Source organism: Salvia miltiorrhiza, chromosome 3, assembly GCF_028751815.1.
Source record: "Salvia miltiorrhiza cultivar Shanhuang (shh) chromosome 3, IMPLAD_Smil_shh, whole genome shotgun sequence".
NCBI lineage: Eukaryota > Viridiplantae > Streptophyta > Magnoliopsida > Lamiales > Lamiaceae > Salvia > Salvia miltiorrhiza.
The window spans coordinates 50,406,463-50,432,517 of NC_080389.1; the positions used below are offsets into that span (position 1 = coordinate 50,406,463).

The 26,055-nt window shown below is 34.9% G+C and overlaps 2 protein-coding genes across 2 annotated transcripts; one reads left to right on the forward strand and one right to left on the reverse strand.

Moving 5' to 3' along the window:
• Window positions 1–3,486: 3,486 nt before the first annotated feature.
• LOC131014155 (uncharacterized) lies at window positions 3,487–13,439 on the reverse strand. Its single transcript, XM_057942040.1, has 18 exons — window positions 13,193–13,439; window positions 13,015–13,111; window positions 12,855–12,908; window positions 12,677–12,729; window positions 12,547–12,580; window positions 11,721–11,793; window positions 10,933–11,024; window positions 9,353–9,427; window positions 8,570–8,661; window positions 7,706–7,835; window positions 7,504–7,593; window positions 6,874–6,939; window positions 5,922–6,013; window positions 5,538–5,603; window positions 5,368–5,434; window positions 4,916–5,004; window positions 4,192–4,318; window positions 3,487–3,781 (listed from the first exon to the last, which is right to left on the reverse strand). The coding sequence occupies exons 1-18, from the start codon at window positions 13,243–13,245 to the stop codon at window positions 3,752–3,754; spliced, it is 1,380 nt and encodes a 459-aa protein (XP_057798023.1). The 5' UTR covers window positions 13,246–13,439; the 3' UTR covers window positions 3,487–3,751.
• LOC131014156 (flowering locus K homology domain-like) lies at window positions 13,432–19,565 on the forward strand. The gene is made up of 7 exons (XM_057942041.1): window positions 13,432–13,590; window positions 14,108–14,422; window positions 16,251–16,494; window positions 17,852–18,000; window positions 18,102–18,377; window positions 18,879–19,073; window positions 19,219–19,565. The coding sequence occupies exons 2-7, from the start codon at window positions 14,111–14,113 to the stop codon at window positions 19,405–19,407; spliced, it is 1,365 nt and encodes a 454-aa protein (XP_057798024.1). The 5' UTR covers window positions 13,432–13,590; window positions 14,108–14,110; the 3' UTR covers window positions 19,408–19,565.
• Window positions 19,566–26,055: the final 6,490 nt, after the last annotated feature.

Here is a 26,055-nt window from a genome sequence, read left to right on the forward strand (position 1 = left end):
ATATATATATATATATTAATTTCCTAACTATGAAATACTCTAATAATCAATTATTAATTTAAATATATATATATATATATATATATATATATATATATACCTTAACTTGAATCAATTAATCCTAATAATCAATTATTAACTCAAATAAATATTAAAAATTCATTATAAATCTTAATTAAATGAGTGGAGTCTACTTATTTAATTATCTTAAAATTATATTAAAACATAACAAAATGAAATTAAAGAAAAAATAATTAAAAAATACAACAAATTAAAAGTGAAATACGATGAAATACAATAAATGATGAAATAGAGGATACATGTGCTACTTCCTAGTACCTATTATAAACACTTTCCAACGATCTTACATGTTCAAAGTTCTCGTGTTATGTGTGTCAACAACACAATTGTGGAGTACTATAAGAACACATACTAGTGAGATTATTCCAAAGTATTATTTAATTTAAATGGAAATCATAAAGGATAAGTATTTAATTGGCCTTTAAATGTCGACTTTAATTAAAATTAAGTTGTTGGTGTTTGTGTTTATTTTAAATCACACGTCAAGTATTTGTCTTTTGCTTGCCACTGAGGGTAAATGCTTTATGACACTTAATGATTCAACCCACCCAAAGTTTGATGCCAACCTTAAATGAGAAGCTCCATCTCAAGAAAACGCAATTTTAATTAGAAGGAACTAATTTACTCATAAATGCAAGCTCCTAGTGTATAATAAGGGTAAATCTATTTAGATCAAATTTAATCCAGATATTTAAGATAAAATATTCATAATATGAAAAATAAAATGTGTTTTATTTTAAATACTCTTAATAAATTAATGTTTAAAATTTTAAAAATAAAAAATTTAAAATAAATTAATTTTCTATTTTTTCAATAATTAATTCAACCTATTTTTTCAATAACTAATTTAAAAATGATAAATTTAAAATAGTAAGTGTTGTTATTTTTTATATGAATATATTTAATTTATACTACTCTCGTCCACACGAGAATTGTAGTCTTTCATTTTTTTTTTTATAAACTACTCCTTATATTTTAAACTTTTACACTTAATATTTACAAAAAACTCAAGTATTGATGGATCTTTTTATCCACTTTATACACATTGTTAGAGTCAATGTTGACTCCGACTATGTTGGGTTGAATGTTGGTAACATTCCTATTGTCAACATTTCTGGGAATCGGCTAACATTCCAGAGTCTGCCTTGACTTTGTACTTTGACTCTCCATTGATAATTGTATATATTTAATCTTTGCTTTTCTTTCATGTTTTATTATTATTTGGTTGTGGAATAAAGGTTTTGTTGACCACATTTTTAATAAGTGGAAAAGTGGTTAATCATGATCCAAAGTAGTAGGCAGTTTGTTCCTATTTTTCAGGACCCATGATCTTTCAACCAACATTTCAGACTGGTCGACTGGCAGTTTTTGGAGGTGGATTGCAACGGTTATAGGAAGCTTCTGGAAGTGGGAAGCGGGGGAAACTAACCACGACATAAAGGTCTATAAAAGCAGCAAGAAGCTTCATTCATTTTCACGTTTTGGGAGTGCGTTTTCACCGACCTAACATTCGCTCACAACCAACTCGTCACTTTGTCTTGCTGCAAAGATGACACCAGTTCTTCAAACCTTGCTTTGATGGAGGAGTCTTAGGCAGCCAATTTGTAAAGGCTCATTCTGTATTGACGGAAGGTCAAGGGTAAGGGTTGAAGATCGAGGACATTGGAGCGTAGCAGACTATTTTTGTCCAAGTTATTCGGCTGTTGGTTACAACATTCCTGCTGCAAACGTGACACCGGTTCTTCTAGGATTGCTTTGACAAATGAGGCTTAGGCAGCTAATGTGTAAAGTCTCTCTTTGTATTGACAAGAGGTCAATGGCAAGAATTGAAGTACAAGGCCATTGGAGCGTAGCAAGGTGTTTGATTTCTGTGTCGATTCGACATTCTAGTGCAGTGAGTAGATATGTTGATTTATCTTAGGCAGTCAATCTGTAAAGATTGATCACCAAGAGATCCAAATCTGCACTTTGTATTGTTGACGATCATAGTAATTTTAGTTTTGAGGCACTCGCGGATTACATTTATATAATCCGTGAAAAAGTTATTATGTGTGTTATTAATTTCCGCTGTATGTTGGTTTCAATGTTATTAACATTCTGTTGATAACATTCCTATCAACATACTCTTCGTTTTACACACTTGATATTTTTTGGTAATTTGGGGCATTAAACTCTTACACACATCTCCAGTTATTTATTAAAACTTGTGTTCCCCAAATTACACTTTTATTTTTGTGAACGGAAAAAAAATTAAATTTTGAATATTTCAAAAATATGTTTTTTTTTTTTTTCTCTAAAGAAATATGCCGCTTGATAAAAAAACACACTTTTAGACCAACAAAGTAATTATGGCAATACACATTCTTGAGTACTTGTATTTTAAATTTTTAAATTTTTGTTTCAACAAGTCCTTATACAATTTTCTTAATTTAATAGTTCCTTAAACTTTTATATTTCATATTATCAAATCCTTATTTAACAGATTAATCAATTAGTTAACTTTGTCGTAAGTTAAATCACATATTAACACTTTTTACAAAATTAAGTTCCATTTTCATTTTAGATTATAACGACTTAACAAAAATAATACTATTCTTTTTTGTCCCATTACTTTTGAGCACGGAAATTAAGAAAAACATAGATAGTGTATAAAATGAATTAATAAAAGATATTTAAGAATTATTTTAAGTGAGTTAGTGAATAAAGTAAATTGAATCCACCATTAATAATATTTTAAATAATTAATTAATTACTAAGAAAGATGTTGAATTTTGTTGAATAATCTCACTTGGCTAATACTAAGTCAGCGGGTGTTTGTTTTTTTCTTTATGCTTATCTCCTAGTTTAGAGGAGTGTGTTAGTTGAGTCCATCACTAGAGTTTGTTCCTTATTTTTAGTCATTAGCCGTTGAGTAAGATTTGCTGTTATTTGCTTTGGTGCTTATAAATAGGCGTTGATCAATAAAGTTTGACACACTTCCAGAAATTCTCTCTTCTATTTTATGATATTTATCATATCTATCAAAAGATACGAGACATTACTAATGAGATAAAAGGAGTACTTCTTTCGTCCACAAAACAACAAGGCCCAACGGTCCTGGTTTAATCGATCCCTATTTGGTTTGCTTTGAATGTCGATGCTATTTAATGATCTCAAATATAAAAGTACGATCATCTATTAAAACATAAAAAATTGTAAAGTAACCTACCGAAACAAAAACTAGAAGTACGGGGAGTCAAGAATGTGTTTTGTAATTAATAATTTATCAATCAATTAAACATCTATAAAAATAAAATTTCATGGTCCTCACTGACTGTAACTGCTCTTTCCAATTATGTTTTTTTTTCTTTTTCTTTTTCTTTTTCTCGTCCTTTTATTTGAAGATATATATTAGACTTAGTATACTAGTTGGCAAAATCACGATATATCAATATCAGCTTTAACACAAGTTCAAACGGTAGTTATCGTATCATGTAAAAGCTAAAATTTTCTCCAATATCTAGCTTACATACATGATCAATGTCTTCTCACATTTCTTCTAATCTACACTGTTGAAAAAAATAAATTTATTTACCTTAAAAGTTGTCTCTCTCCCAGAACGTTAACCTGAGGTACTTAATCGGTATTTCTACTTGTAATAAAAATTACAAGTTCATCTGCATCTCTGTTTCTATTGGGAAATCACGAGCAGCGATGACAGCTGACAAAGGTAAAAAATTTGTAAGAATAGACTATCCTGCTACAAGAGCGTCATTGAGCAACATACAACATTCTTTACTAGGGATTTCAACAAAAATTTTGCAAATAATTCACAATCATTACCATAACCATTCATTCTTCCTCACAATTGATTGATGTGATTTGAAATATAAGGTGTTTGATTAGAATTATAGAAATCTGAGCTGCCTTTAAAACATTAGGAATCTAATAAGTTTGTTGTCCTATCATGTACAATGGAAACTAATGAGAGCAAGAAATATCATCTCAGTTCAACCACTAACAAACAATGTCCATAACAACAAGAGTCAGCTTCTGATGTAGTGAGACAGCACGTAGTTCAAAATAATGCACCCATTTAGATATATGACTTGTGAAAGAAGACATATGTACCTTAGTTCCAGCGACAATGGTCCCATCAAAAGGATGAGAAACACATGCAGTAACACTTTCAGACAATGGTAAATGTCTGTTTTGCCTCGGGCGGATGGTTGCTTTTGCACCACTTTGCACCTCCTCACTACCAGCAAGAACTTCAAAATTAGATAAAAATAACAAGTACTCTGTTTATAAACACTTTTCCCTTCATCCCTTGTGAATCAAAAAGGATTGGAAAAAAATCAGATTTTCTACTTCTAACCTTGGTGTTTCATAAAATAGCTTATATATGTTTTATTCTCTGAATAGACTACTAACCAATATTTATAGCATACTTCAGTTTGCCATCAAAATTATGGGATCATCAAAGCTAAATAAGTAAAAGAAACAGTTCTATAACAAGTTCTTGGAAATAAACATAGATTATGTTTTATTAAAATGAGATTAGAAAATTGATAGGCAAAATGACACCTTTTTGATAATATGTTGCAAGGATAAAACAAAATCAAATAGTCGCCGCTTGAGGGACCTAGAACTGCCTGGCACGCTTATATCCAACCTAAGCAGCCTACGAAACCCAGGCTTAGATTGTCCACCTAGGCCGCAAAGTGCCACTTGGCAACTCAGTAATACAAGTTCATAAGAAGTTTCATCGGTAGACACAGTACTGTATGTCTGTATCCATATAACAATATCCCCAGAAACAGATTACAGAAAGAAATTTAACCAAGGTTCTTACTTGTAATCCACATGACAAGAGGACGTAAAATCTGGATAGAAATCTAGAAGATAAAGGCCATCACTGGATAGTGATCCGACTGCATAGATCTGCAAATATGCAAAAAACTGGAACTCAAATGATTCCACCTAATCCAATTAGATGATTGGTAAGTGATGTCTAAAGCTGAATCTTTACATATATCCAACCATTTTAATACGGAAAGTCAATCATATTCTTGAACAGAAAACATTAATTAAATAGACAAGAGAAAAAAAATAACCAACCACTGGAAGGATCTTAAACTAGAATCAAAATAAATGTTAGTTCACATTTCATTCTCGGTAAGGTACGAGTCCAAGGCATTTTTAGACAATTTTGCTCTAGAACTTTGTTCTTTATCCTCCTCCAGGGTCTAGTAGATTGTGTATCCCAAAGTAAAATAAATCAAATGTACTGGTGTTTTGACTTACCGAGTTGATAGGAAGCCAACATGGCCTTCTCAAGTACGAAAGATCGGCAAAATCATTTGGCTCATCCCTAGTCCCTCAAATTAAGATGAATAATACGTTGACATCAGTGAGGAATTTTATTAGTTCCTGCTTGAATGAAGTCAAGTCTTTACAGGATTTAGCGTACTCACAACCACGGAGGTGGAGGGCAATGAATGTGTGTCACTTGAAGCTTGTTGGTGTCCAGGATACCCGACCTAGAAAAGAATTAATGATAATCATATAATAGCAAGTTGTCAAAGCTTTATATGAAGGATGAAAGATCCCAAAGCAAATAAAAAAATTCTCACAGGGGGGAGGAAGAGTGGAAGAATGTGTCTTAAAAAAACAACATAAAAAATATTCAAGAATGTTTTTTCAAATTTTTCAAACAACCGAAAGCTAGAAATCGCAAATCTCGTTTTCCTTTGAAGTTCAACATACTGTTTTCTAATTCAAGTATGTTTGACATATGAAAAAAAGAAAAAATGTTGCTGCTTATTGTAAAAGCGGAATCCACTAGTTTCCAGAAATACCATCCATCGTCAAGATGAAATGCTAGTTGGTAAGGGCAAGATGGATCGATGTCAATTGAGTGTATCTCCTTTGGAACAATGTTTGATTGAGCCTGCAGTCACGTTAGACATGCAACCAAATTGAGTCAACAATATTGGACGAAGAATAACTTTATTAAACCTTGAGAATCGAACCCATAAGGAAAAGTAACTCAATTCACTTTTTTTTTTTTTTTTCATTGTTTAGAGTGTGATGAATTCACCTTATCTGACCTTACACAACAGATTATTTGTATCGAAACATGGACTGGCCAGTAGACTGCAAAAAAACATGGACTGACCAGTAAAACAACAAAGTATGTTGTCTAACATCTCAAATTACTTATATTTACAAGAAAATTAGTGATAACATAGTTGGACAAGATCCATACTGATGCTTTTTATAGTAACATTCGTATATGCAAATGACCTTTTTACACTACCAGACAAAAAGAATCAAGCCTTATCAATTCTTTGCTCGTAGGAACGTATAACGATTAAAAACGTATAGAATGCCACTTCTACACATTCAAATATTATCAATCAACCTTATCAATTTTTGTTTTTGAGGTATTCGTGTTTAGCAAATTACTTGTATTTCAGAAAATTTACTTTGACAGCCTAATAGATCAGAACAGGTAAACCCTCAGAATCTAGTGATCATAATAACAATCTTCCCCTTATGAAATTCACTCGACCACCAAAATTATACCAAAAGAGGATTGAGTATAAACTATAAAGCTCGCCTGCAAAAAGAGAAAAAAGAAAAAAGATTCTGAATATTAAGTTGCATTCTATCTTCACATTCTTCCGGAGTAAAAAGCATGGCTTAAATAATGTAATTAGGTATCAAACAAATTGAGAATTGAAGATCATCAAACTTCAGTAGAACAAACTCTGGTTTGAACTTAATAAATTTCATAAGTCTGGTTACCTTAAGAGATGATATCTTCTCCAACTCAAGCGCCAACTTCACAGTTATCAAAGGAGAATGATATTCCTGCAAAGTCAGACTCATAACTCAGAGTCAGAAGAGAGGGTAAAGATTGGTACAATAAACTGTTTAGTACAAGAAGAATAAGACACGCTCCCAACATCGACCACAGTCTGCCTTTTGTGTTAGCTAAGTTCACATTTTCTTGGTTGTAATGAATTGACAAATAGTCACTTCTTTGAACACAATAAATTTGATTATGGTACGTCAAGTTGCAATCTAAGTCCTAAACTCAAAATTCCACATCTCACCTAAATTTCATTCACTTAATATATACAAACAATATCAAGGGAAGGTTTTCTATTAATTTAAATTTATACAAAAAATAATTTCTAAACAGTTTGCCCACTATGATAGAAAATAAATTTAGTGTCGACTTTTCTTGTTTTCGATTTCTTGTTTTCGAAAATCGGTCAGGATATTCAAAAATCAGATGAGGCATAACATTATTCAATAGGTACAACTTTTGTGATTCTCACAAATTTAGATATGATGCTGTCTCTAACCATGAAAATTAGAAGTCCTATGAGATATATCATTAGGAGAGAAGCCCAAAAGCACTACTACTACCTCTTTATGGTTTCTGAAAGTGGATAATGACCTTCCTCCACGTAGATCCCAGATAAATATACTTCCCTGCTTGCTGGCTCCAAAAACAATCTACTGATTATCAAGAGAAAAATGCAAGAGAGAAGGTCCTATTACTGTTGAGATGGCTGATGATGAATGTGTCTTATCCATGTTTCAAGCAACAAATTCAGTTAAAACCCACCTCATTATCCCCGCTCAATTTGATGCTATTAAGCAAGCCAGTTGAATTAGTAGTGAGTTCCAAACATGGAACATCACTAACTCTTCTATCCCATATATTAATTACACCACTAGTATCCGAAGCAAGCAACCTGTAATGAAGATTTGGGGACCAAAAGGTATTAAGAAAATGCATAGCATGAATAATTAAGAAAGAGACAAACATCAAAATCTTTATTGACGGATCTTAGAATAATAACTGGATGGTATTGATGTTTAACTTAAAACTCATACATAAAACAACATTAATTTTGCAGCCCAAAAAAAGTCCCCTAAAAACATAAGTCACTCATAAGAAAATTCTTTGTCCTAAAAACATAAGATACAACATGCACACTTAATTGCAGATTGAACTATCATTTTATGCGTACTACGTAACAGCCCGAAGCAATTATTATTTTCTTAACACACAACTGTTACTCTTTATTATTTACAACTGCCTTAATTAATTATTTCTGATGTCATCTACGAGTTGCATACATTTTATAAACAGGGTGATCTCTGGGAGATATGATCAGACTTAGAATCTCAACCGTTCTCAGAATCCTTTATTCCCCTATCATCGTTGGTACGGAATTTATAAATCAACAATTTCATTAACACTCCTACCTTTTGTTAGACCTAATGTTTTTTTCGTAGTGGTGTATGCTCTAGAACGGATGTTTCTCAAAAGCTTTGACATTTTCTTGGTTTTAATAATTTCAATACATGTTGAGATTTCAATGTTTCTTGAGACAACTACTAGATTGTAATGCATAGAGAAGAAAGTGCTTATAATTTTAAGAAAGTGAAATAAAAGTCCAAAGAAGATCAACTCTTCATAGACCTCGAATTGTCATCAGAAGAAAAGGCAATGTCAGAAAAGCCTTTGTGGACATTTAATCCATGGACAGTGATATTGGGTCTCTTCCTCAGTACCTGCATGAGGAAATACAAGATAAAGACAATCACTTGCAAAGGGAAACTGTATACCAACATGCAAACAAATCATATACTATTAAAGAAGAATTAAAGCATGAAAGAGTTCAAATCTGTTTATACAGCTGAGTGATATGAAGGCTACAAATGTGCTCTGTATCAGGTTTCTAGAGCATAGTAGCCGCGAACCCTTGCCTCTATCAGATTTAATATTTTATTTATCTTCACATAGTATAGAAAGCAATTAAAAAAAATAGTAGAATCGCTCCACAAAGATGAACTCAGCAAGCAATGAATATTTTCATGTTTCTTTTATTTTACTTTTTTTAGGGGGGGTTCTTTTATTTTCTTAATGTGACAGGAGAAACTCACAGCTACCATTTGTGGATGCATTCACACTCTCTCCTATGCAATAGCCCACAAACCACTCAGAAAAGAACATTGCACTAGGCAAACTGCGTGTTGGGCTCGACCTAGAAGGCATTAGTGGGATTCATAATTTAACATTGAGCAACAAGCATACCCACTCCGCTACTAGACCACATCCAACGATGCATATTCAAATTTTCCGTATAAGCAATTATTGGCAAGTTCTTTCATGCTTCCAGGGGGAAAACAAAATGATTATTATTCATTAAAAAAATGATACTATATGGATGCTTACATAATAAAGCTGAAAAAAGATACTTACTTCAACGGGTTCAGATGAGATATACCCAATATCAAAAATATGAATTTCACTACTTCTCATTGATGTACACGCAATCTGTTACGACAAAAATATGATAAAGTTAGAGGGTGAAGAAATAACAGAAAAATGTAGTGGTCGATTGAATCTTTTATACTCCCTCCGTCCCATAACAAGTGTCTACATTTCCTTTTTGAGTTGTCCCATAACAAGTGTCTCCTTTCTATAAAAGGAAAGTGGGCTCCACCAATTTTTATCTTTTTACCTTTTAATCATCTCCACCTAAATTTTATTCCTCTAACAATATCAAAGTGGGCTCCACCACTTTTTATCTTTTTACTCTTTAATCATACCCACCTAAATTCCCATGCCGAAAAAAGTGGACACTTGTTATGGGACGGAGGGAGTATAGTATAAGAAGACATTCGAACTAGCTTCTTCTTCCTAAAACAATACAAAAGGAAATGTATGCTAATGACATAAATGATTCCCATTGTGCCAGAAAAAAGTTGGTCAAGCCAAGGAGAAAAAGAATGAAAAAGATAGAACTCTTGCTTGGGGGATACACATCCCTCACAGTCACATTTATACACAGATATTTAGGTTTACCGAAAATAACAACAAAACATCCTCATGCTTCAAATATATTGGATTTTTTCAAACAGAAAGCTGCTAATTGCTTACTGGAATAATGGAGATATGACAAATGAAATAAAGAGAAAATGAAAAGCAAATTCAAAGAAAAGGTGTCTTCGCGTGACAAAACATCACAAGAGAATGGAATGAAGAATCATTCAACAACTGCTGACCACAATTGGGAATTTCAATGAATGGAGGACAAGGTGGTTCCGAATGGGGTTAGGAACAGTATGTCACAGAACCAATGCATCGCTACTTACTAGATTATATTGTAATTATTTTAACTTATTTATGTTTATTTCCTTTGTATATTCATTATCGTTGTTGCTTCTCATAAGTTTAGCATAAGACAGGCTTATTATACAAGCCCTATTCTATTATGATTCTATGATGGATTTGCAGCCTATATAAGGGTTGTGATGTTATATGTATAACATTATCAATAACCAATAATCTATTGATTATTATACAATAATGTTCTTGCTATTTACAAAATGACAAGCATGTGGAGTTGGTCATCACTCCAATAGGGAGGGAGCTCCCGGAAAGAGTTCACGTGATATGGGAATTATTGATCAACATAGGTTGCAAATTCAGGACAACTGAATAAAAGAGAGAATATATGTATATGGGGGGGGAGGTTCAAGTAAGAACCACTAATAAAATAAGAACGGAGAACCATTTTCAGCCCTTCGATCATCAAGATCTACGGTAGATGCATCATCTTTATGGATCACATGGGTTCGAATCTTGGAGGGAACAAAATTTTTATTTTTCTCGAGTGTATTAATTTTAATAGCGGATGCATTGATTTTTGTAGCGGATGCATTATTTTTAATGGCTCTCACGAAAATTGTAGTTCTCACTATAACCACACCTATATATATAGTATATATATATATATATATATATATATATATATGTAGAATGACGAAAATTCTTACCTCGTCTTGGTTAGTAAGGTTCCACCGAACAACATCAATTTGTTGAGATGTGGAAATGTGCAGCAACTGCTTTCCTTCGTCTTCTTTCGAATCTAAAGGATGTATACGACAAAAAGCAAAAACAAAACAAAAAAGCACCATGAGGGATGTCTGTAGTTTATACGGTCCATAAAGATACATTACCAATATATCAGAATGCAAGAACTTACTTAAAGAGAATTAAAACAAAAAATATGAGTACTCTACAACAACAACCAAGTTCTTCTAAAACATCCTACACTCATTAACTGCATTGCACTCCTTGTTGCCCATTATATGAAGTTGCAACTTGCAACATAGAACAACTTAAGTTTTATCGGCCTTCATTTCATGGCAAACATGATCCTTACTGCTCGGTGTAAAAACAAAATGTAAATTTTGCCTTGACATTGAAAAATATAAAAAATTTCAAACATTGTCATCTAATTTGAGGTCGAAGATAGGAACATCTCATTCTGATTAAGTCATTGTCAACTCAATATTGTGAACACCTGTTTGAGGTCAAATCACAGAAAGCCAATGAATATTTTGTCTCCAGATATGTGATATTATTCTATTGTATTTTCTATGTGCTCAGACTGGTCCATTTTCTATTTCATAGTTATTTATTAAAACCTAGAAGATGTGAGAAATTACATAGACTCACACATGATCATAACTAATAAAAAAGACAAAGCCGTTGGGTACCAAATGGTCACCAAAACTTTGAATAAAGACATAACATAAATCTGACTAATATGACTTGTTACCTGGACTACGAATATTGTCAAAGTCATGAACAGTTAAGCAACCTGATTTTGTTACCGATGCCAAGTACACACCCTAACAGAACATGGAAATAAACATACCATTGATTAGTCCAATACTGCTAAATTAAAACAACAAAATCTTCCATATCAACAGAAACAATAGCGCGCTATGCATTTTTAAGCTTCAAAGCATCCACTTGACACAGTGAAACAAGAATCAAGCATTCAGAACAGATGAGTGAAGTTAGCTCTAGAGTCAAGCCCTTCACTGCTTTTCAAGCTCAACTCTCGAACAATAAAATTTCATTTATATGTTCCAAGAGATTAAAAGGAAATAACATTAGAGGAAAGTGGCATTATCATGTAAAGTTGTTGCTAAAACCTAAAAGAATTGATAGGAACAACTAATCATCAGCTAGATAGTACGATATGAGACAACATAAACTGAAGAAAAGTAGAACACCCCAACTAACATCAACTAAATTGCAATCATGGGATGAACCAACGATACAATGAATTGATCTCTCCAACAATTTTGTTTGGCTCAAGGCCACGAATGGAACAAATTAATTGGTATTGTTAGTTGACAACTCATATGTTGTAATAAATGGAATGCTTTCCTGTTATCGAGTATGAGATTAATTTTCTCTATGTGTAATTATACTCAAATGTGAAAAGCCTGTGAGAGAGTGAAGCTAATTATCTTCATAAAGCCATAACAAAGAGATAATAGTTAATACGAACAATACTACTTTCATAATTGAGTAAATTATTACTTTCATAATTGAGTAAATTATTAATCAACAAATAAGTATCCCTCGCTCACCTTCGAGTCAAATTCAAGCGATGAGATACCTTGCCTGAAAATAAACCGAAAATAAATAAAAAAAGGTACATTAACTAAACATATTCTCAGATGTTACAGGAAAGGAGAATTTATAGTTTTACACATCGACCTTGTGATTGCACTTGAGTAATCATTCAGTCCACCGTTGATAAACCAACCAATCTGACAAAAAAAGGAATTAACCAGAAACGTCGCAGAATTTTCATGGTCAAGGTAAATTCATTTTTGATGATCATATCAAAATAGGACATAAACAAATTACTAAATGAGTTCACAGAAATTCTTACGTGGGTCTGGCAAGGCTCCCCATTGACATGATATTTATGAGGAAATGCTCCTTTCTTTTTTGTAATTGCCCCGTAAATTGTTCACCAAAAGAAAAAGTGAACTTTAGCATGTGCAACTGTAGTAAATTTAAGAAGAAGAAGAAGAATGGTAAGCACTGACCTTAGAATATGAATTAATTATAAGAGAAGAAAGATAATGGCGATAATTGGGATCGGCTCTTCCGTTTAATTCGACAAGACTTCTCTTCCACGGCCGCCTGAATTGCAGGGCTTCACAAATTACAAACCACTGAAACAAGCAAGAAAATGAACTTGATCTGGATTTCAGAAAGATTTACCGCTTCACGGACTTGGTTTTCTCCGTTGCTGCAGGATCCAAGTATTTTTCCATGAATTCGCACACAAAATTATCGTTTGTTTTTATTTTATTTTATGTGCCGACTACCTTGAGTTGAGGAGGCAGCTGAATTACTTGTGCCATTTCCCGCCCAAATTTGCTGAGTAATGTGATCTCCAAATTCGGTTGTTGGGCCTCTGATATAAATGACTGCCAACTCAGCCCACACAAAATTGACCCAATAACTTATCATGTCACGACGCCGTTCCAGTTAATAACTTAATACGATAAATATCCTTTATTTTCCCAATTCAATCTCTGTCTCCCGCTTCGCTCCCTTCGCTCACTCTCTCTCTTCCTTTCGCCATCATCTGCAGCAGACTGCCAACTCCAAATTCAGTATGTGTGTGTGGTTGTTTTGAGAATTTGATTCTTTGTTTATTTTATCTAGTTGTGTTTTGCTTTGGGCATCCTTGCTTGCTCTATGCATTGTGATTTTATCTCACACCATGGATTTAGGGTTTCCATGTATAGGATTTAGGTGGGAAATTTTCAGTTTTCTGTTTGCGTTTTGATTATTTTGTATTATCTGAAGACTGTTGGCGCCCTCGGGCGTGTTTCCCCGAGTCATTTGGTGCAAGATTTTCCAGAGTGTTGTGATACACTTTACTGATGTGCAATTTAAAGCTATATACAGTTTGTGGAGTGTGTGTGTTTTGACTCTATACTGATTATGATTGTCTCTATACTGTACTTGGATGGACTGGCTCTTTAAAATGGTGGCTGCAGTCAGTTTAGTGCTCTTAAGATTAATATGTCTTGTTAATTGTTATGATGCTGAAGTTGGTGGAGTATGCTGCGGCCTGCGTGTCATCTGCATGACTGATTAATAAGCTTTTTAAAATTATTGTTTCAGCAAATGGTCGAGGAAAACATTGAGCAACAGGATTTAGACAATGCACAAGAGACGGAGGATGTGCAAGAGACTAGTAATGTGCCTGAGGGCTTGTTTCCACCAGAAGATGTACAGGACGATGTAAAAGATTATACTATTCTTGAGGAAAAGAAATGGCCCGGTTGGCCTGGAGAGAATGTGTTTAGGATGCTAGTTCCCGCGCAAAAAGTTGGTGGTATAATTGGACGCAAAGGAGAATATATTAAGAAAATATGTGAGGAAACAAAGGCGCGAATTAAGATTCTTGATGGTCCTCCTGGGACCACAGAAAGAACTGTGAGTTAATTATTACCTTCATAGTTTTTTTGTCAAAGAAATATGATCTTGTTTATGATCTCATAGTATATATATCCTAGTGTTTGCTGTCACTTGCCTTTCCTACTTTTACTGCTCCTGAAACTTCCACTTTATATCATTCTAACTGTGCTATCTCTACTTCTGATGTTCTTCATGCTTATGTTTTGTCAAGTGTTTGATGTGATTCAAAACTGCACAAGGTTTAGACACGAGGAGTTATAAGCTCATTCACAATTTATAGCAATTAGGAAAGATATAAGGCATCTTTCTGTTGCTACTTGCACGTTTCACATGGCTTACATAAACTTTAGACCTTTAGAATTTTATTAGATTATTTGTAGGAGAGGAGCAATTCAAATATAGGAGTCCATGACTTTAATTAAAAGATTTACTTCAAGCCTGAGTACAGTACCTTTGTGTGAGGGGAGCTGGAGTGCTTATAGAAACCATCTTAAAAAGATGGATACACTTGGACAAGAACTATTGATGAATTGTTAAAAAGCTAAACATCATGGAACTAGCTCAATGTGAAGTATGTCTCCAAAACTAATAAGATGAAGTATATTAACCCCTCAGCCACTGTAGCTAGAGATTGTTTTTAGTGTGTGACCAAGATCAACGCTTGCAGGTTTTGCAAATTAAGCAAGACATCAATCTATCATGTGGCTGCAAACAAGAAGAGTCAAAGATCCAGATTGAAGCGATGAGCATTAAGATTGCTGAAATATTCTTCTGACTATATGTCAGATTGATATTTGTGTGGACATCAATACCAAAAGGGCATTGCTCTATATCTGGTAACTTCAGAACTTGATCGATTGATGTCTTGCAAACATTGATAAACCATACACAACAACATAACATTAGCAAAGGAATCATAAGATGCTTTATATTTTGAAACATAGATCTATTAAGATAACTCAAGATTGAGGAGTTACTATGAAAAATAAGGAAAAATAGAAAACAACAAGTTTAGAAATACATTATAAAATCTTTCATCACCCTTAAATTGTTATTTCCAACACATAAAAAACAGAAATCTTTTATAATTTGCATTCTGTTGGGTATGAACTCTGGAACTTTTTTTTTTTGAGAATAACTCTGGAACTATTTTGATCATGCTTCTTTTACTTGTTAATTGGCACTAGTCACCTTCAAAACATGTGATTGTTTCCTTCCTCTTCATTTAAGTAGTATCGTGGTTAATGTGAGACCTTGAACTGCAAAGAAGTGATTCAAGACTTTTGATATCGTGAATGTCAAGTTGTATTGCTTGTTTAATTAGAGTTTTGGATTAACATATTTTGGGCTGCTTATTTAAATGGTCCAACAGAATACAGAAGTAGTTTGCTATGACTGATTGCCAAATATTTCACCTTTTGCAATCAGTGAGTTTGGAACATCACTCCATATAACAATGCTATATTACAACTCTTCACTTGCTGTCTGCTGTCAATGTCCCTGATCATGACTGCATCTTCGTATGCTTGTAGGAGGATGCATCCAAGAGATAACCCCGCTATGATTTGTTTATTTCAAGTGTTGTAGGTTTAAGCTGCCTGAGTTGGTCGGTCTGAGCTTTCACTACTCTTGCCAGTAGTTTATCTCAAGTGCTTGAGTATTATAATGCTGATAATCTTGAAAATACCAGAAATAGATGTGCTTTGCTAAGTGCTTGTTAATGGTGCACAGATGAAATTGTTCTGCTTATTTGATCTGCTGGTGGTTCTATTATATTTTGATGTTGTATATTCATTTGTAGTAAGCTCCTGCCACACAGTCTTATAAATTCCATTATTTTTATTAGGTAATGGTTTCTGCAAAGGAAGAGCCTGATCTCCTGATTCCACCTGCCTTGAATGGTCTTCTGAAGATCCATAGACATATTCTTGATGCAGGTTCAGATGCAGCTAATGCACCAGCTGGTGGAACATTTTGTACGAGACTTCTTGTGGCAGCTATGCAGGCTGGCAGTTTGATTGGGAAGCAGGGTGCCACGATAAAGTCAATTCAAGATGATTCACATTGTACTATTCGAGTAATTGGGGGAGGTAACATTATTTGTGGCTTTGAGTGTATTCTGTATATGTTACTAACTTACCTTCAAAATTTTTATAAGTTACAATAAAATTCTAGAGAAGCATGCCTGTACTGAAAGGAGGATGACTCATTTTCTTATAGATCTTTTATTGGATGCATTATAATAAAGTCATCCTATTATTTCTCATTTTCTAAAATTTTACTCGTACAAACTGTAAATAATTTGGTTTCATGTTATGAAATGGCCGTATTTCGTACTTTTTATCTGTCCCATTTTTTAATGGCTCTGGTCTGATAAATTCGATGAGTCTGTTCACTGTCTTTGTATGCTGATCTGGCCATAGTTATTAATCGTGCATGCGCACGATCGCGCAAACCTGTCCTAGGGTGATTGCGCATCGCGAATCGCGCGCTATTTGAATATATCGCGCAGAAATATATAAAGACATAATATATAACATAATCATAAAAAAAACATGCATAATATGTCTAGTTAATATAAAAACAGGGGTTTTTTTCTTAATTTTATAATCTGGCAGCTGCTCCTCGAGACTGCTGCTGTGAGTTGGAGAGAATAGGAGAGGAGAGAGAAGCTGGGTCGTGCGTTGTGCTGCTTCTAGGTTTTTTTCTTAATTTTTATAATCTGGAGTCTTTTACTTTACTTAAAACTCTAATTACTCCTAAATTATTAAAGCCCATTTAAATTAAGGCTAAAATTCATTCAGCCCATGAATTTTCGCAGCACCTATGTGAACGCCGCTTGCCAAACGGGATCCTATTCCTACCGCACCGCTTCAAGGCGGCGTTCAAGCGCTGTTTCAAATCATTTTTTAAAACATTGCATGCAGACTTCTCAATAGCGCACGCGATCAGCGCGATGCGCGAACGGAAAGTACCCAGTAAATCGCGCTGCGGTGCGATGACCGTGCGCGACGCACCGTGACGCGCGATCGCGCGCGCGATGTGCGCTATTCATAACTATGGATCTGGCTCATTCCTTGAACAAAAATTATCTCCTCTTCCAGACCTTTTCTGAATGACATGTTGGATGTTGATGATAACTTATCCTAATACAACTGCGCTCCTTTGTCCTTTCAGAGTGTTGGTTGTGTAAAAACTTCTTTCAAATTATGTGACTTCTAGGGAGTGTGACACTTTATGTGGAGAATATGAACTTTTATATGCACTGTTCATTTATATTTAGATATATTTTTGTTTATTTTACTTATGACTAGATCTTTTGTTTCTAAAGTATTGGGGCTTTTTGTGGATCATGGGATTTTCTTTAACAAATAATTTCTCAAACGTTACATCTTTGATTCTTACTGATTAAGCATCTATTGCTTTAATATGAAAAAAACTCTGCAGAGAACTTGCCTGCAGTTGCCTTACCAGATGACAGTGTAGTTGAGATACAAGGGGAGCCTGCAGGGTTGGACAAGGCCGTCGAAATCATTGGTACACATCTCAGAAAATTTTTAGTAGATCGAAGTGTAATTGGAGTATTTGAAATGCAGGCAAGTACTGTTTTGTAGTTTTTTTTTAATGTCTAAATAATAATGTTGTCTGGCACCTTTGAAATCCATATTAATGAAATATCCTTGTCTCACTTGGTCAGACGCAAATGCCAAGTGCTCGAGCAAACCAGAATGTGCATGCATCCCAATCTTGGGGACCTCCTCAGTCAGATTTTTCTGTGAACCCTGGTGGACATGGTTATGAACCTGACTTGTCATATATGGCACCTCGTCCACATCAATATGATGATTACTATTCACCTGCTGACATGCCTTTTGATAAGCAGCCTCGCTCAGGCCCACATACTTATGGCAGAGACATCTCAGCGGGAGCTCATGCAACTAATGTGCAGCCTCAAGAAGCAATGCTTGCGAAGGTAGATTTGCTTCTACCTCATCTGATAGCTTGAGTCCTTGAAGTGCATGTTTGATTTCCACTAGTGAAGGTAGATGTGATATTTTTTTAAGTTGGTTGAGTGAGTGCTTATTGCATTATGTCTCCAATTCACCAAGAGATGGCATTTTGAGTGTATTTATGACTGTTTTTTCCTTAGATTAATGCTGAATTACCCCAGCTATGAAAACTTTTGATAAAGGAAAATCACACAAATGAAGGGTAGGGTTATAGTTAAGTTTGAAAATTGAACTGTGAAAATTTGGTTGCCCTGCTGTTTTAGTCCTTTGAGCAGCCTAGACGTTCCATGCTGTTTCTAGTCCTTGATGCATTAGCATTACACATGATGCTGCAATTCTACTTCAAATTATCTTAAGATGTCAGTAGTGCATTGGCTGACCATAATAAGCTCTGCCTTAATTGTTTGTCTCCACAATTCCGTTTTCTAATCACCATTGCTGCTCTGCTTTAATTTATTTTATAGGTCACACAGAACATGCAAATTCTACTAGCATATGCCGATGCCGTAATTGGTGTTAATGGTGCGAATATCAGTTACATACGGCGTACTAGTGGTGCAACTATTGCAATACAGGAAACAAGAGGAGTTCCTGGTGAGATGACTGTTGAAATAAATGGCTCAGCATCACAAGTTCAAGTAGCACATCAGTTGATACAGGTGCTTTACATAGCTTCATTACTTGCTATATATTGCTGTTTATATGCAACTATATGGGTGATTTAAGTTGTTCTTTTATTTGTCAATGCATGATAATCATCCTACGTTTCCTGACATCCCACTTACTGTTTGGATCATCGTGCAGAATTGCATCGCTGATGCCATGAGCAACGCACAGAACCCAACTACTGGGGGACAACCGATGCAAGGTTACAATCCATATCCCTCTCACGGCCCAGCGTATGGCTCTTCAGCATCTAATGCTGCTGGACAAACCAGTCATGTGCAGTCTGGAGACTATGGTTCCATGTATGGGGCAAGTTACGGATACTAGAGACAAAATTGATTAGCTCCAAAAAAGCCAAGGTTTGATCACAACTTAACTTGCACGTGTAGTGTTGTATTAGATAGTTTGCCTTGTCATTTTATTCGATGTTGGTGTGACTGCATATTGGTCCATATATTGCTAATTGGCAGTAGTTATTTTTGCAATTGCAAGGTCTTGTTCTGTTCTGCTAATTGGCAGTAGTTATTTTCAATATGGCATGTTGATGTGGATAAACAAAATATTGTGGCAATCACAGAAAGTGAAAAAAAATGTCAAACTCACCTTCCATCTCGCTCACTTCTTCTACCTTTTAATTTGCCTCTTTCGACAACGGAGAAATAGTCAAATTCACTAACCTCTCATCAAGAACTAAAAAAAAATAATGGCGGAAGCGGCGATGTCGAGCGTGGATCCAGATCATTTAATTATTTAGCCACGTCACCTGCATCATTGCCCACGAGGTTGGCAATGAAGTTGCCGGTGAAGGCGGTAGTGCTGCGGTTCTGATTGAGGTGGCTGGTGAAGGCGGCAGTGCTGCGGTGGCGGAGAGGAGGGGTTGGCCGGAAGATTCTCGGCTGGGGTGGTGATGTAGTATGGTTATAAGAAGATCGAGACATTTTTTTGTTAAAAATAAAAAAAATACTAATAGGATAAAAAGTGACATTTCCGTGTTTGATTCAAAAGAAACGTTATTAATTTTTCAATAAGAAATTACACTCACTTCTGTGTATCATAACCCGACAAGCTCTAAGTTTCCGATTGTCAATGGTCATTTTGAAACTCCCAGTCGAATCTCTGAGTGGGAAACTTGGACTATACTTCCTATAATCTATTTCCCTAATCTATTTTCAACGAAGCTATGACATATCCTAAAGTCAACCCTTCGGTTCGGGGCAAGTTCTGTTCCCTTCACCAGGTAACAGGGATCATATCGCAGCAACATAGATTTTCTAGTTCTATTTCTCCTAGTTTTACAGTTAGACGTTTTAAGTGGAACTTCACTCTTGGATGAATAGGACTACTTGGTGGGAAAATCTTACTCCCTTCGTCCCATTAATCATGTCTCATTTCTTTTGGGCACGGAGATTAAGGAGTGTTAAATTAGTGTTGTAAAGTAGAAGGCCACACATGTTTAAAAAAAAATTAAGTATAGCTAATTATCATTGTTTCTCCCTCCTCAAGCTCAAGCTGAACCCCCTCCCCAAACATGTCTATCTCTCGGCACTCTCTGACCTCCCTCTATGTCATTCTCTCGGTTCGCCACTCACTTTCCCGGCGACGGCAACAGTAGGCGGAGCCACACTTGCGCCGCTTCCTTCCCCGGCGTCGACACGGCGACTAGTCGCATCGCCGTCTCTCTCCATCCGTCCACCATTCACCCCCTGTCTCCCTTACTCTCTGACTCGACCCCGGATGCACGATCTCACCAAACCAGACAGCGCCTCCCTCTTTTCTCCCTTCGACGACAGAGAGCGCTGCCGATTCTTTCTGAATCTCCGGTCGACAGCAGTGAGAAGCCACTACCACCCTTATCTCTCATCCCCCATCTGTCTAGCCGAATCTGAAAATCTCTCTCTCTTGCTCCGATTCTGAACGGCAAAAGAGTCACCTTAAATCGGAGCCCTAACACCCCAAATCTCCCCTGCTCGAAATCCGGTGACCCGAGCCTCAAATCTCCAGTCTACTTCTTCCCTTCGTTCGATTCGGACGGCCGCCCGAGCCACCACCTTCGTCGGACCTCTCCCCCTGACTTCAGTGACAACCACGCCTCCATCGACTCAACTCAACAAGAGCAACACCTACCCAACTCGACTCGACTAGATCTGTGCAGATCAGCGGATTTACAGAGGGGAAAAGAGGGAGGCAACGCCGATATAGTTGAAGGTTTCTAGGAGAAGCTAGGGGATCAGCGGATTTACAGAGGGGAAAAGAGGGAGGCAACGCCGATATAGTTGAAGGTTTCTAGGAGAAGCTAGGGCTCGAAATTTGCAGAAGAGGGTAGCTGAAAGAGGCACGGTTCACCGGATTCAGGCGCGGCCGGCTGACGCCGCCCGGAGAGGGACGGTGAGAGAATTTTGTGGAAGAAAGAGGCGACTGTGTTGGTGTGTGTGCATGCTCTGTGTGTGAGAAATAGAGAGGGTGAGAGTGTAGGATGAAAGGGTGGGCTGATTTGTTTAAACATTAATTAGGATGATGTTTAATTAACTAATCAAATCCTAAATTTTTCCTAAAAAGGAAATGGGACAAGATTATTGGGATAAACCAAAAATGAAAGTGGGACAAGATTATTGGGACGGAGGGAGTATTAACCAAATCAAGAAATTTGATTATATATTAGATAAAATCTTTTTAATTACAATTACCTATATTATAAAGATTTCCGTAAATAAGATTTTAAATATTAAGTGGGATTACTTATTTAGCTAAGCATTCTTTTCCCATCGTCATCTCTTACACTTAACTGTCCAGTTCTCAGTTCCACCTTTATATCTCAAACTAGCTTCTAAATCCAATCCACAGCCCTTCACATGAAGCTCCATACCTGAAAGATAGATTCGGAATGAATAGGGAAAGGTATGTCAGTTATAAAGTCAATGCCCTAGGTGTGCTGTTTGACATCTCATTGAAGAGGATAGGGTATACCAATACAAGTTAGAAGACTGAGTCTCAAAGTCAGCCAAGAGACTTCCTTACCGATGACACATGAGATCGCTCACTCGCAGTGGATTTGTTTGGAGTTTCCTTGGTGGACAATATAGAGTCAAATCAGACTCTCATCTACTTTGATAATATAAATCATCCAAAAGAATATTAATGGAGGTAAGGGTTCGAACTTTGGTAGTTTAAACTAGACACGATATCGTACATGAAAATAAACAGCAGTTGGATTCAAAAGACTTGTACACAAATGCATTTTTATGTTACAAACATAATTTTTTGGTTGACCTTTTTTTTTAACCAGAATCCATTTAATATTTTGGGCTAGATATTGAATGTATAATATATTTATTTTTAGTTATCTTAAGTACATGGAATTAATGATACAAAATTGTGCACAAAGTGTATATGTTTGGAATTTCGACCCAAACGTGATTTTATTGTTGATTTTTTGTTAAGGACAACCTATATTGTATGAATTGTAGGTTATTTAGCAAGTAAACTCAGACACAGAACTGTACAAGGCTAGGGTTTATACGTACATGAAATTGAACACGACTAGGGTTTATCTGTACACGAAATTGTAAACAACTACTCTTTTCGTGACATTGTTCTTATGTATATAGTTATGTGTAAAATTTTGTTCATGGTTAGGGTTTAGTACACAGATTAGTGCACGATTAGGGTTATGTTGACACGGTTTATGGTGTTCGTACATTGTTGTGAGTTCACTATTTTTATTATGTTATGTGTATGTTGTTGCAACAAATGACGCATAAACCTATCATTATACGTCATGGCGGTAATTGGGATAGAGCCTAGTACATGGGTGGAGACGAGGATCGGTCGAGCACAATTCGTTTGAGGTTTGTTTGCAAACATGGTTCGATTGTTGTGGGCTCGACGTCTACCAATTTACTCTTGAGCCTTTTTCGGGCTACATAGAGAAATGGTTTGATGAACGACGAACCATTGTTGTTGCAAGGCTGCATGAGTTGACTAAGGATGTGTCGTCAAAGATGCAGGCATCTGTTCCACTGAGGCATCACTTAAATGTTCGTCGAGCAACCACTCATATATTTACAGTCAAAGAAGAGAACATATCATTCGTGGTTGACCTTCAGAACCAGACATGCGAGTGTTGTGAGTTTAAATTGGACGAGATACCTTGTCATCACACTTGTACATGTCCTATGCGGTTGATGAAATTTAAATGTTATTTTCTATTTTAATGTCATTATGTAACTTGATCTTCGATACACTTTAGTTTAAGTGATTTAATTTCATTTGAATGTTTATTTGTGATTAAATAGATATGTTTAGGAGTTTCGCGCATGATTTCTGTCATGTTTCATCCACAAATTCGTGCACAAAACTATGCGAAATTGTGCACAAAACTATACACGAAATTCGATTTTTGTATCATAATGGTTCACATACCCTAATTTTGTGCACCGTATGATCGATCATTATAAATTGTTGAAATCAACAAATTCATTAGTCTCGTTTCTACTAATTGATTCATATTTACCGTTACAAATGAAATTGACTAAATTGTAAGTACACATGATCATCTCATTATTTTTAGAAACCAAAGTATTTTTGAAAATAAGTTACATAAGTTGAACATCCAGTATATTATAATTTCTAATAATTCAACTTATAAGTTATAAGTTGAACACTTATACTTACTAATATTAGTGATTAGTGATTAATCACTAATAATAGTAACCATAATCACCAATAATACTACTTATATTTACCAAATATAAGTAGAATGATCAATATATGTATTCTTTGTCTTACAACATTGCAAGTACAAATTGATTATAAAATTTAATCCCAAATTACATATTCATCAGACTCTCCAAATAAGTTATGTATTCGTTCACGATTTGTCAAAGCAAGATAAAAGTATAATCCAAAGTTGTGGATTCAAAAGAATAGTACGTAAGATATGAAAATCTTAAAATTTAATGTGTGTTCTTTCGTATACGGTAGCATACACAGTGAACATAGTTACAATTTATTGAGGCCAAATGTATTATATAATGATAATTTAATGTTTGTGAAATAGTAATTTAATAAGAGAGAAGTTCCACATTCACACTGATGAAGAATAAAACAAAGAATAATATAGCAAATTTAACTTACTCTTCTAAGCAACTTAAATGGTACAAGATAAAAATGCTAGTCGTCAAATTATATATAACTTCACTTTAAAGAATGCAACAATTAAGCAATAGTTTGAGTAAGTAAATTCAGCAAGTTTGACTACAATACTCTAAAAAACAAGTAGATTCAACTAATTTTCTACAACCCTCTAACTACATTTAGATCCAAATATGGGTCCAATCGGGCTATTTAGGGCCACATTTGGGCCCAAATATAGCATATAGACGATATTGTCCTAGATGATATTGCTGAAATATACTAACCATTTGTTACAATCCTTATTTGATATACAAATAATGATATTGCTGATAATGTGACTGTTATTTTAATTAATTGTTAATAGGGTGAAATACCAACATTGATAACTAGCTTATATATGAAAAATACATACCTTGATTATAAACGAGGTGAATCTACCCAAATTAATGTGAATTATCATTCCTACCCTCGAATGGTGATATGTTTGCATGAATATTTGTAAAAGTTTTTACACTTTTCTTACACAAATGTACTTGTGTAAGAAAAATGTGCAATTATTAATTGAAAATGTACAAAATCTGAAAATGAGTAAATTATTGTAAGTTCAAGTCACTTTCACAATTAAATGGTGAAATAAATTTAAACATTCAAACCCTAATGTACCCGTGAAATTCTGAAAAATGCATGATCTATTTGTTACATTAAAACATTAATATAAAGTTAAAAAATTAAAACATTATATATTCCGCTCCCAAATTAAATTATCCATCCAAAAAAGTGATTAGCCGCTGATAGGGCCAAAATAGGATTAGACGCTGACATTTATTTAAAGTATACTTTTCGGCGACTTATCCAACTTTGGCCTAATGTATCAGCGGCTTATCATTTTTTTGGATAGATAATTTAATATTGGAGCAAAATATATAATATTTTAATTTTTTTAACATGTATATATATATTGATGCTTTAATTTACCAAATCGATTCTTAGTAGTGTAATTTATTTTTATTTCGATAGTAAAAGATGTACATATTGACGTGAAATATGAGTGAAAGTGAATCCGATAAAATTTGGATTGTTGTGACATGAAATGTAATAATTGTAAGAAATATGTTGGAAAAGAACAAATATGATTAAGATATTAATACTAGTAAAGTTCATTTGAGTAGATTTAACATATTTGTTAAAAGGGTGAGTATTTTTCAAATATAAATTATAGAATTGAGTATTTTAAATTTTCACCCTTTAAATAATTCCTTAATAAAAATCGAGTATATTGTTTTATTTTTTGGTTTTTTGTACGGATTTTCATCACGTTATTCTTTTCTTCTCTTTGTTTCGACTTCTGAACATTTTAGTATATTTAAAAATTATTTTTAATAATATTGAATTTTTGTAGGATGAAATATACACGGGACCCGATCCTATCGATGAGTGGGAAGAAGATTTGAAGTTGTCCCATTTTGGCAGCAATAGCAAAAAAGCCTATTTGCAATAGGCATGCCATGGGCTAATCGGAACAGGCGGTTCGGCCCGAAACCGGCCCGGAAGTCAACGATTTCAGCCCAGACCGTTGACCACAGGCCAGTTCTGAAATCGGACCTCCAAAAGGCAAGGGCCGGTTCAGGTTCAATTTTTTTCGGCCCGCTGGTTTCGACGCGACAGGTGAGGTGGCAAGCGTGGGCGGCAGGGCTAGGTATGGCAGGCAAGGCTGGAACTGCCGATTTTGGGTGGATAACCGGTGGTAACCGCCCTAAACCAGCGGTTTTCGGCCGAATTTTTTTTTTTTTTTTCAAATTCAAATTCAAATTTCTCCCACCCAATTTTATCGATAAATATCCA